Source organism: Jatropha curcas, chromosome 5 (assembly GCF_041381405.1).
Source record: "Jatropha curcas cultivar XTBG-Jc1 chromosome 5, XTBG_Jcur_1.0, whole genome shotgun sequence".
Lineage (NCBI taxonomy): Eukaryota > Viridiplantae > Streptophyta > Magnoliopsida > Malpighiales > Euphorbiaceae > Jatropha > Jatropha curcas.
The window spans coordinates 25,769,597-25,782,399 of NC_143155.1; the positions used below are offsets into that span (position 1 = coordinate 25,769,597).

The 12,803-nt window shown below is 35.3% G+C and overlaps 2 protein-coding genes across 3 annotated transcripts; both read left to right on the forward strand.

Annotated features, from left to right (window-relative positions):
- Nucleotides 1–258: 258 nt before the first annotated feature.
- On the forward strand, nucleotides 259–8,490 carry ATG18G (autophagy 18 G-like protein). The gene is made up of 9 exons (XM_012236935.4): nucleotides 259–874; nucleotides 2,607–3,071; nucleotides 3,967–4,407; nucleotides 5,080–5,325; nucleotides 5,403–6,239; nucleotides 6,319–6,476; nucleotides 6,740–6,873; nucleotides 7,195–7,773; nucleotides 7,914–8,490. Exons 1-9 carry the CDS (start codon nucleotides 701–703, stop codon nucleotides 7,916–7,918), a joined length of 3,039 nt encoding a protein of 1,012 aa, XP_012092325.1. The 5' UTR covers nucleotides 259–700; the 3' UTR covers nucleotides 7,919–8,490.
- A 1,320-nt stretch (nucleotides 8,491–9,810) lies between these two features.
- On the forward strand, nucleotides 9,811–12,803 carry AHP5 (histidine-containing phosphotransfer factor 5). Of its 2 annotated transcripts, XM_012236937.4 has the most exons (6): nucleotides 9,817–9,988; nucleotides 10,215–10,345; nucleotides 10,538–10,606; nucleotides 11,418–11,489; nucleotides 12,080–12,152; nucleotides 12,514–12,803. In XM_012236937.4, the coding sequence occupies exons 1-6, from the start codon at nucleotides 9,926–9,928 to the stop codon at nucleotides 12,562–12,564; spliced, it is 459 nt and encodes a 152-aa protein (XP_012092327.1). In that variant the 5' UTR covers nucleotides 9,817–9,925; the 3' UTR covers nucleotides 12,565–12,803. The 2 variants fall into 2 exon arrangements, with proteins under 2 accessions (XP_089578264.1, XP_012092327.1); XM_089722138.1 differs by lacking the exon at nucleotides 11,418–11,489 and having other exon boundaries at nucleotides 9,811–9,988.

The window sequence follows — 12,803 nt, forward strand, 5'->3', positions numbered from 1 at the left end:
GGCCCAAGAGGTGACCAATAAAATAAATGAACAATCTGTGTCACAGCTGATCAAATCAAAATCTCTGACAGCGGTCTTTCTTAGCTTCGGCATCACGATAAGAGATATTCTCTTCGCCTTCTCCTGTTGTAAATCCCACACGCCGCAATTAGCCGCCCATTTCCCGTAATCTCCGGCATTTATTTATAATTACTAATTTCAGAAATTAAATTAGGATTAACAACAGTAACTTTAAAAAGAAAAACAAAGCAAGCAAGAGAAAGTAGATAGAGAGAGCGATGGAAAGCGAGAGAGGACACAGCAAGCAAGCACAGATAAACTACAAACAGATGTTTTAATTGTATAGATACATATATAGAATAGCAAAAAGATAAAAATATAAAAATAAAATAAAAATGAAGTAGAATTTGAACAAGGAGAAATATTTGTTGCTCTCTATATAGTCTTTACTAGGCGCTTCAAGTCAAAGAAAACTTCCCTTTCTACCAAGGAAACGAAAAATTAACTCGTCGAATTTGTTTATTTATTTTTGCTTTTTGGTTAGATAGCGATCCCAGAATCGGATGATATATCTGATCGTCGGTGGAGATCGGCGATGCTCGTCGGTGGCGGACGAGGAAGGCAGTGGTGATGGTGGTGGACTAGCAGAGGAGTCAATTAGCGAGTCCGTGGTAGTTGAGAAAAGTTTTCAAGGTGGAGGATGAAGAAAGGAAAGAGTAAGAATAATGGCTTGTTGCCTAATTCCTTGAGGATAATCTCTTCTTGCCTCAAAACTGTGTCTACTAATGCTAGCACTGTCGCTTCTACTGTTCGCTCTGCTGGCGCTTCGGTTGCTGCTTCGATTTCAACTTCTACTGAGGATCACAAAGATCAGGTTGTTTGCTGGAAAGTTTTCTTTTGGATTCTTACGGTTTCTTTTCAAGTTCAGTTCGAGTTTCTAGTAGATTTCAATCTAGTTTTTTGCTCGATTGGTCTGGATGTTATTTAATTTGGCGGCTTCAATGATTCTTTATGCTGTTATTTTTGCTGGCACTCTCTGGATAAATGTAAAGCGAGTTCAGTAGTCGGGGAAAACTGTTCATATGTACCATTTAGTAGCATATATAACCATATCTTCCGTAGAATTTAAATGTCATGCTTTGTTATTGTAGAGCAACTTTCTAATGGCAGTTTGCTTAATCTAACCTATTTTTAACGTTTCAACCGACAACCAGTAACATTGTATGAGTTAATTGTTTCATTTTTTGCCTACCTGTTGAACTTATTTTTCATTGTCTCCCCCGACTAAATTTCAGTCCCAATTTGGTTGCCTATATGCATAGTTTTCCTCCTTTTGCTTTGTTTAGGGCCAAACTTCTGTGAATTTGTTGTGATACTAAATTTATTTTACGCCATTAAAGCCAATGTCATTTTCTATCTTTTAATCCTTTTTTTTTAGTTCCTGTTGCTGGATCATACTGACTGTTCTGTACAGGTGCATTCCCTGGTCTATGCCAGGGTTAGTCAAACCACCTTAGTTAAATCTCAGTCCACTTTTTTTTTTCAATGTCCCTCATCCACTTTCCAAACATCGTGAACTTGTTACCTTAACACAATTTGTTTCTTGTGTTTTGGAGTTTCCAATTTGCCCTCTTTCTGTGTTAACTAATTGGATTACCTGCTAACTAAAGAATTGAATTTGAAGCCCTTTTCTTTCCAGAAATTATTCTAGTTTACAAGAACATTGTTGGATGTAGGGAATAAATTGTGACTCAAGCATGACTGGTTCAGTTTTGAATGGGACTGAAGGATGGCAGTATTGGGCTTTTAATCCTACGTTCTAAAAGCCTGAAGATAGGAATTTATGATCTATAATGTTTCTTTGGATTTATATGTTGGTGGAGATTGACATTCGATAAGCTTATATAGATATATCTTTACTTTTTTTTTTTTTTCTGGATTTTGTATTTAAATGATCTTATCATGATTTTATCCTAATGCCCAGTGCTATCACTTATCATATGGGCCTAATAATATTTTCGTTAAACTCTTTGTTTGCGCACCATGGGGTGTTGGATAAAATTAGAAATAATCACATTAAACAAAAGGTGCAAGGAGCGGAAGTTGGAGGTAAAATGAGAGAAGGATGCCTGAGACAGTATGATTATGTATTATGTGGACTACCACATGTCCTTTTTTGCAAACGTGATACTTTAGTGGTGGAGAGTGCTAAAGAGGGAAGAGGTCGATTTAAACAACTTGGAGGGAAGTTGTCACTGAGGATCTACGGTCTTTGGATATTAGTGAGAATATGGAGGCAAAAGATTGATGTAGCATGGTTGTAGTTACCTATTTTATACCTTTTCCTATTTATTAATGTATCAAATAATTTTGAAATTCCCCTTTAATTTTTTTTTTAAAAGTATTTCCAAATTCTTTTCAACTTATATTTTGCTTTGCATTAATATTAATTTGGTCAAAGCGAATATTTAAAACAAAAAATTCATATAGCCGATCCCAACTAGTTTGGGACTAAGTCTTAGTTGTTATCATTGTTGTTGTATTACGTGCATTTTTCTATATACCATGTTACCTGAAGCTACTTTTGAATGATTGTTGGTGAGCAGGTAACCTGGGCTGGCTTTGACAGGTTGGAGCTAGGTCCATCTGTTTTCAAGCATGTTCTCTTACTTGGTTATCAGAATGGCTTTCAAGTCCTTGACGTGGAGGATGCTTCTAATTTTAGTGAACTGGTTTCAAAGCGTGGTGTTCCAGTTTCATTTTTACAGATGCAGCCCTTCCCATCAAAGTCTGATGGCCCTGAAGGATTCAGATCTTCACATCCTTTAATATTGGTTGTCGCGGGGGATGATTCCAACAGTTTAAGCACAGGTCAAAATCAGGGTCGTCCTGGTGGGTTAGGAAGAGAGAATAATACTGAGTCTCAGTTTGGAAGCTATATCAATTCTTCCACATCTGTTCGGTTTTACTCCCTTAAATCTCACAGTTATGTGCATATTCTGAGATTTCGCTCAGCTGTGTGTGTGGTTCGATGCAGCCCTCGGATTGTAGCCGTTGGCCTTGCAACTCAAGTAAGTGCTTTCCTGTCTCTATATATACTATGTATAGAAAACACAAAGCCACTGAGCTTTCTACTATACGTACCAACATTTTGGATTTCTTGCTAACTAGAGATAAACCTCAGTTATCTTGCAAGGATTATTTCTGGCTATCTTGCTAATTGACTTCTTTGTGGGTGTTGTATGTATATTAAATGAAAGAATTATTAATACTACTCCATTCTGTAAATTTTTGACATTTTTTTTTGGTTCCATTTATGACACTTTTAGAAGATTAAGATAACATTAATTATTTTATTCTAATGTTACCTTTTTCTAGATATCTCCACTATACTTTCACTCTCTCTATATATAAAAAAAGAGGCAGCCTGATGCATGAAGCTCCAGCGGTGCAGGGTCTAGGGGAAGGGTCGGACCACTTTGTTAAAAATTAATAAGAGGTTATTTAGTCAATTGCTCTTATTTTTTTTCTAAAATTGAGATGATCGAGAAAGTTAAAAGTGTCAAAATTAACAGAACGGAGGTAGTATATTGAACCACAAGGTTGTTAGATATTTAGGTCTTTTGGGAATGCATGAGCAATCATTGTAATCATGCAGAATGGCGTAATGAAGTTTGGGGTTTGGCGTTGATTTATATTGGAATAAGACTTCTAAAATGTATTCAATCATATAGATGTTTTACTTTTAACATGAACAGTGTTAGTGAGTGACCTATTTCAATTTGATGCAATAATTAGTGATAAATCAGTAATTGGGACTCGCTTTACCAAGCAATTTTTCACTTCAGTATAATGCAGTATTATGATATGTAATCTAATGAAGGTTTTGATTTTTATGCATTCATGATAAGCACCCTCGGTTATACCAATACTTATCTTTCTTGTATTCTTCATCTTTGGTTGCAGATATATTGTATTGATCCTGTCACTCTTGAGAGTAAATTCAGTGTTCTTACCTATCCTGTTCCCCAGTTGGCTGGACAAGGAAGAGTTGGAGTCAATGTAGGTTATGGTCCACTGGCTGTGGGTCCAAGGTGGTTAGCTTATGCTTCAAACAATCCGCTTGTGTCAAACACTACCCGCTTAAGCCCACAAAATTTATCTCCTTCTCCAGGTGTTAGTCCATCAACATCCCCGAGTGGTAGCAGTTTGGTGGCTCGTTATGCAATGGAATCTAGTAAACAGCTTGCTGCTGGAATAATCAATCTGGGGGACATGGGATACAAAACATTGTCTAAATACTGTCAGGAGCTACTTCCTGATGGGTCTAATTCTCCAGTATCATCAAGTTCTGGCTGGAAAGTTGGTAGGCTTGCAGGATCAGATATCGATAATAATGCAGGGATGGTAAGTTTTCTAGTGAATCCAGAAAACATTATTATAATCACGTTCAATGTCATGAAAATCTAACCGTTCTTCTGTAACATGAGCATTATTATAATCACTTTCAGTAATCTTGATTTTTTTTTTTTTCTTTTGGTCTTTTGTAATTCATGATTTCAATATGCTAGTTATGGGTAGCTTGTTGCTATCGTGCTTGCTGTGTGATAATGCAGAGTGTATGATTATTTGATGTTTCTAAAGTTTATTCAAGTGCTAAGACCATAAGCCCCATAGGTAAATGGGTAGGAGGCACTGAGGCATGTTTCGGATGCCTTTATCGCATATAACATGAGAAATTTATCAACAAACTCTAGAAATTACATTCCTTGTATATATGTATATCGGTTGGTGAAAACCTGCCTGATTTACTCTTCACTCTTCAGCATGACAGTAATAGTGTTTGAAGCCAGAATCCATGTCTTTGACTGACTTTCTATCTTGTGTTATTGTTATCCATGAAAATGGCCTCAGTGTTTCATTTAGCCCATGGAAGAGAAAACTGTGAGAGTCAAAAAGAATGACATGATGTAATAAGTGATACGTATATTGTTTCTTTCACAAACAGATAGGGCCGAAGTTTTCAGGCAATTTGAATGTATTATTTTATTTGTTTATTGGTTAAAATGTCTCATGCAGGTTGTTATAAAGGATTTTGTTTCCCGAGCTGTTATATCTCAATTTAAAGCTCATACCAGTCCAATATCTGCACTAGGTTTTGACCCTAGTGGGACCTTGCTGGTCACTGCTTCAGTGTATGGGAATAACATAAATATCTTTAGGATTATGCCATCCTGCTCAAGGAGTGGATCAGGTGTTCAAAACTATGACTGGAGCTCTTCTCATGTGCATCTTTACAAGTTACATCGTGGATTAACATCAGCTGTTAGTATTTGCTGTTAATTACTTTCCCTTTATTCTTCTTGTATGTATATTCATGCATATGCATTTTGTTCATTCAGATGATCCAGGATATATGCTTTAGTCAGTATAGTCAGTGGATTGCAATTGTTTCATCCAAGGGGACCTGCCATATCTTCACTTTGTCTCCTTTTGGTGGTGATTCTGGGTTTCAATCTCTCAATGCTATGGATGAAGAACCTTCTGTATATCCAGTTCTGTCTTTACCATGGTGGTCCACGTCATCCTGCATGATTAATCAGCATTCTTCTCCTCCTCCACCACCTGTCTCGCTTTCTGTAGTGAGCAGAATAAAATATAGTAGTTTTGGGTGGCTTAATACTGTTGGCAGTGCTACTGGATCTGCAGCAGGAAAGGTTTTTGTACCATCTGGTGCAGTTGCTGCTATTTTCCATAATTCTATATCTCCAAATGTTCAGCATCTTAACTCAAGTCCCAGTTCGTTGGAGCATGTGTTAGTTTACACTCCATCTGGTCATGTTGTCCAACATGAGCTTCTTCCATCTATTGGATTAGAACCAGGTGAAACTGGTGCAAGAACTCGACCAGCTTCATTTGTGCATATACAAGAGGATGACTTGAAGGTGAAAGTTGAACCTGTTCAGTGGTGGGATGTATGTAGAAGATCAGATTGGCCAGAAAGAGAGGAAGTCATTTTGGGGGGTACCAGTGGACAAGATGCTTTTGAAACAATGCAAAAAACAGAAGGTTCTGAGGACAATTTTAGCATGGATTTTCTGGACATCAATGGTGATATCAGTGAAAAAAAACCAGAAAATACATATTCTGTGAAACCTCATGATGGATCTCATTGGTACATTTCCAATGCAGAGGTTCATTTAAGCTTTCTGAGGTTCCCAATATGGCAAGAGTCTAAGGTATATTCTGAACTGAAGCTGTGATGCCTGTATAGAGGTGCTATATCTTTTATGTGTGATTTATTCTCTTTCATATTAGATTTGCTTCTATGTGATGGATTGTCCGAGAACTCATAGCTATGGTGATGGAGAGTTGGAAATTGAAAAGGTTCCCATCCATGAAGTTGAATTGAAGCGGAAAGAATTATTGCCAGTTTTTAATCATTTTCATAGCATCAAATCAGTGTGGAATGACAGGTAATGACCAATTTTACCTGCAGTCAATGGTGTGGTTGACACTAGCTTTAAATTTGTATTATTTACTTATAATTTAGTTCTGGTGGACACTGGCCAGAGTCTAGTTCCTCTGTGCAGCAGCTTTTTTTTTTTTTTTCCACTCTGGATGTGTGGATGTATTGTGGGCGCATAGGTAGCTATTACATTATTTAGAGGCTTTGCCAACAGAATGTATTTTATTTTTTGTCATTTGAGTGAAATGTGCTTAATTTTTGTAATTTTAGAGGCCTCACTGGAGCGAGATATATGCATTCACCATCATCAGAGCCTCATCATGTTGAAGGCAAGATCACACAGGAGACTGTTATTTGTCACTCAAAGCCAGCATCACTTAGCTCAACTGAAAGCTCAGAATGTGGTAAGATATTAGATGTATAAATAACTTCCTTCCATTCGTTCTTAAATCAGTTAACATTTATTTGATACTTGGAATATGGAAATTTTGGTCGCAAGAGAGTCTCTCCAGTATATCTCTGACATACCAATGCTAGGCAAAATATATTCATGCACAGAACAGAGCTTTTTTATCTTTTGATATTTAATTTTTTTTTTTTTTTGAAATAAAATATAAGAGATAATTCTTTAGTTGTTCAAGTGACAATGGGAGCCTGCTTGTGAATTTGCTTATTTTGGACTTGGCATTTGAGGAAATCAGTAAACTTTGAATAATTTTCAACAGGTTCATCAAGAAGAATTGAACATCTGCTAGATTTGGATCAAATAAATTGTGAGAAATCTTACATTCCCACTTGCCAGAATCTGAATGACTACTACCAGTGCCAGGAAAGAAGAGGGGGCACGACTATCGATTCTGGTGCACTGAATAAGAACTCAACCACTGTACCTCTTGCACCTGAGCACCCAAAAAAAGTAGATGCTCGACTTAAAAATTGTATGGAAAATGGTTTGCCCTCATCAGCAAATTACATGCCTCCTGCTGGAAGAATCTTTACTGGAGAAGCTCCAAATTTGAATGTCAATAAGAATGGCAATCTTTCAGGGTTAGCTGCACGTGGTTATGATTCGCATATGAATATCCTTGTGGGAGAGCCTACTCTTCCAACGGCAGAAAATCCTTCAGATTTTGGACTGACTTTTCTTGAGGGGCATTGTGAGGCATCGAATCATGATGGATGCTCAACCGAGGTTGTAAACGATGATGTCGGCAGCAGCAGTAGCCACTATGAGAAGGAAAAACCTGAAGAGGACGGGGAGAATGAGGAATTTCTTGGTGGCATGTTTGCCTTTTCTGAAGAAGGTATAAGACTTTGTACCATACCTGCATTTGTTCTCCAGATTAAAATTCATGGTTTCGAAAATACATTGATTTAAAGTTTGTTTTCTACCTTGTCGGTTTCCTCCAGGCAATTCATAACGCTTAACCTTTTGTTTTAGCAGGTTGATCTCTTGAACTTTCTGTAAAAGTGAACAATAGTTTGTTGGTGGCATTAGCAGGTCAGCACAATCAAAATGTTATCTGTTGACAATGAAAGTGCAATTGTGGTGTGAATAAGATGGGTGGCTAATGAACAACGGTATTGCTAATGTTTATAATCTTTTCTCTCCTCACCTGTGTATATTCTGTAAATGAAATTTCTTAAATTATTCTGTAAATGAAAATTCTTAAATTCATGGAGAGTACTACTTGCGGGGATTGGGTTTAGATTCCGACTTGGAACCTTCTGTTAACCGTCTGTACATATGAAACTAGGCATGAACTAGTTCTCTCCAAGTTGTATAACTGTATAATTTTTCGTTGTTGCAAACAGAGGAGAGGAAAACCCAAAAAAAAAAAAAAAAAAAAAAAAAAAAAAAAGAAAAAAGGAGAGAGAGAATGAAAAGGAAAAGACATTAATGTTTTGCTCTCAGGTGCTTTTGCATCTCGTTTGTTGCCTGCTGTTAAGTTGTAAAATACAGCAGGTTTTGATGAAAATTTACATATATTGTTATGTATTATATTCATTTCCCTTTTAAAGTGCCAAGTTTCTAGTTTGTTGGTGGCTGAGATGCTTTTTTCATTTAAATTTATTAAAGAACCGAATTGCAGTAAAGGGTTTGTGCTGCCTGTGAGCCTGTGATAAATCATATGCTCAGCATACTTAGTTTTTGAAAATGATTAACGGGTCCTATTGTACTCGTCAATGTATCGGTTTATTAACAGTTAACAAGACACACCAACCAACCAAAGTTGCGACTTTTTTCATTGGAAACACATGACATGACCCTCCAAAGAGACAGGAATGAGATGTTCTAGGCAATTCCATATTGGATGGTTCCGGAGATCATCGATTTTTTTTTTTTTGAACCTCTCATTATTATATACAATAAATAGTATATATTTCTGCATTTTTAGCTTCAAAGACTGTTAGACGGTACGATCAATGACCTCTTGGTCATGAGACATCCACTTTAGCCATTAGGCTAAGGCTTCATTGACCCACTTTAACTAAGGTAATTATACTCGTATAAATTTATGCTTTATGTTTCAGACGAGACTAAAAGAAATTCAAGTTAAGCTATCAATTTTTTTAACCAGAAGATCTAAGTGATTCATCACAAAACCCTTCATCCTGGCTTTAACCTATTTTTTTAATTAATTTAGAAGCTGAAATTTTTCTAACACATCATATATTGTAATATCATTAAAATAAAACACCGCTACTATCTCTTTATTCTACTAGCTAATCGTTTTGAGCTTCTCTTCGTACCGTATATTTTAAATTCTAAAAATTTCACCATTTAATAAGTCATCTATTTTTTTTTCTTCTTGATCCTGAATGTAAAGTTTATTTATTAATTAATACTTGAATTAAAAACCAGTCTAACATTTTTTTTTCAAGAGAATCACATGCTAAAATTAGAGTGTAAGAACTTATTTAGTGTCGTTGATCTTGTTAGTTGGTAGTCCGCAGTCATTGCTTGTTAATAGCTGATAATTATTAGCTGGTGAATATAATTATTTTACATATTATCACATATTATTTATATATTATTTTTAGAGGAGATATGTCATTTTATATTTTAATGTGCTATATAAATAAAGAATATTAGTTAATTTTTACAATAATTTTAATTATTCATTTATTGTTTTCAAATTATTATCAAGTAGAATGTTCTTGTAACGTATTAATTTAAAAATTATTATCAAATTTTTTTTAGCTTATATATTAGCTATTAACTGCATGAAATAACACAAAAAAAAAAAAAAAAAAAAAAACTAACTAAATACTCTAAATAAGTAAAATCTTATTAATTATTTGGGCAAGCGATTAGTGGATTTCCATAATACTGTCGATATTTACCAAAAGAACCCATCTCCTTTCCTGTCATTTCTGTCTGTTATAGTTATAGAGTAAGAGTACCAATAACGTCTTCTTCCTTCTCGTTTTCCTGTCTGATAAAACACATCCATGGACGTCATCGGTCAGTTGCAGAGACAAGTCGCCGATTTCACAGCTTCTCTATATCGTGAGGTCAGTTTATGTTCATGTTCTGTGTAGAATTTTTTCGAATTTCACTAAATAATATCTGATTTTTCTTTTTTGTTTCACTGAATTATATTTTTTTCTGAATTACTATAATTGGATAAAAGAGAATATTTTTATATGATATGACATGACATGGGTGTCTCTAAAATTGAATGAATATTCAAAGGGATTTTGGGGTTTCTGGTGATTCGTTTTTGTTTGTTTTGATAAGGGATATGTGGACGATCAGTTTACTCAGCTGAAGAAACTGCAAGATGATAGCACTCCTGATTTTGTGATGGAGGTTGCTTCTCTCTTCTTTGAAGATTGTGAGAAGCTTATTGGCAATATGGCCAGAGCTCTGTGAGTGTGTCTTGCCTTACTCTTCACGTTAGTGGATTTTTAGTTGATTTTGATGAAAATGTTTGCTGTATGTGTGTTGCTTCCATGGATGATCAGAGAGGTGTAGGAACTAGGAAGGGTGATTTCTTTGTCCTTTTTTTTTTTTTTTTTAAATGATTTGTTAGAGAAATTGCTTAATTAGTTTGTTTTCAGAGAACCACGGGCTGAGGATTTTAAACAGGTGGATTCTCATGTTCATCAATTGAAGGGTAGTAGTTCCAGGTATTTTTGTATATCATCATTTGTTGATTTAATTGTTCTATTTGATTCTTTCATTTGTGCTAATCCTAAGATTATTTGCAAACATTTAAGGAATAGATAATTAATGACACAGTATTTTTCTAAGACAATTCTCATAAATTTAACTTGTGGTCAGTGTAACCGAAAGGGGGCTATTGGGCCCAGAGCATGATAGTCACGTCCTGTTAATATGCAATTTTTGTTTTCTTGAAACCCGCACAATGCATTATAATGGATGTTTAAGGGCTTGACTAAAATAAAGAAATGCAACTAACAAATAATTGCAATTGTGCAATTAAATCATCACTTTGAACAGAAGTGCTGAATAGGCTAAAAATACACCATTATTGACTTGTTTTTCGCTTTGATACAAATTGATATCAAGCTAAAATTGCATGCAGTAAAATTTTAATGACTTGGGTTAAAGAAGCCAACAAAATATACACATGGTGGCTGGAGAAGTGGGGGATACTATGTAAACAAAAAACAAAAGATGCCAGATAAAAAATTAAAAAAAAAAAAAAAAAGATGTAAACATTATTGCAGTAATGGCAATATCAATTAATAATTTACTATTATCTAACACTCATTATAGCCATTACCCATGCCGGAAAATTTCCCACTGCATGTAGGCAGTATGGTAATGGAGCAAGCACTTCTACATCGGTTAAATAAAGGCTGTTATGTAATGTGACAGCAATTATTTGAAGCTATGAAGATATTTGTATGTTTGTTGCTTGCTTTTCTGTTCTGTAGTGTTTTTGATTCAAAAACTGTTTTCTATTGTTAACAGCATGGGTGCAGCGAGAATTAAAAATGCATGCATTGCCTTCAGAACTTATTGCGAGGCTCAGGATCGCGAAGGGTGATGATAATACTCATACTTCGTTTTTCTTCATCTCTATCCTTAATGCAAAGTAAAATTCATACAATTTATTCAATTTTTTTAAAAATATTTTCTGTCGCAAAACAGCCTTCATTTAAGAAGAATTTGGTGTCTGAAATCCAAATGGCTATGATCACAGTCAATTTCATGACAGTCTGTTTCTAAATACGTGTTTAAAGGTTCTATATGTGGGAGTAACTCAAATGTTCCAATGCCTTGGTCTGATGGTCTTGAAGACATTTTTAATTTCTGGCAAGTAAATAATGTAATTAGTTAGGATTTTTATGAAGAGCCCAGTGTTTCAGGATTGAGCTGTTGTCAAAATTGATTATAGAGGTAGAATGAGTTCCCTGTAAATTTATGTCCCCATTCCACTTTTTCTTTAATGACTCTGCATGGATCATCCACCTTTATGTCCCTATTCCACTATATGATAAATGAAAAACAGAGATATAGTTGCATGCATCTTTCTGGATGTTATTGTTCTATCTTTTTGCTTTATAATAAAGTTGAATTTAATGACGGCATGGCTGTGGCAGAATTTGATTGATTAGAGAATGTTGGTGCAGGTGTTTGAGGTGCCTTCAACAAGTGAATAATGAGTACGCTCAATTGAAAATGAAGCTTCAAACCTTATTCCGGGTAAGTTAAAGAAAGTATATGATGGACTACGAATGTTGATAATCATTCTGGGAAATCCCCATATATTTCATCCCAACAGTGGATTTCATTTGTCAAATATAACAATGAAACTCCTTTTTTATGTCCCCAGAGGCATTTTAAACCCCGTTTTAAAAAGCTTCTAGGGTCTCATCGTGTACCCTAAATAAGAATTTTGGTGAATTCTCCTCGTACTTAACCAATCCCTCAAATGATAAAAAGAAACTCCCTGAATAGCTGCTTTGGTCAATACATGATTTATCTGTTAAATTAGTTTGTCTCCATCTCCTATTTTCATTTTGAGTTTGATTATTCTTTTCCTCTCTTGGTTTGGCCTCTGCAGCTGGAGCAACAGATTGTTGCAGCTGGCGGATCAATTCCTGTGATTCAATAAGTGCTGTGATGCTATTCCTCCAATAACACATATAAATAGATTGAAAGATTAGTGCCACAGATACACTTTTTTTTATAACTTTTTATAGTTGAAGTTCAGGTTTGAGCTACTTTAAAGTCCTGAAAGCTTGTATGTCAGGAAGCAACAATGTGAATAAACATTCCAGTATCTGCTTCTGAGAAATGTATAATTCTGTTTGCTTTTTCAGTATTCAAAATTTGCATGTACTCGGATCAGAA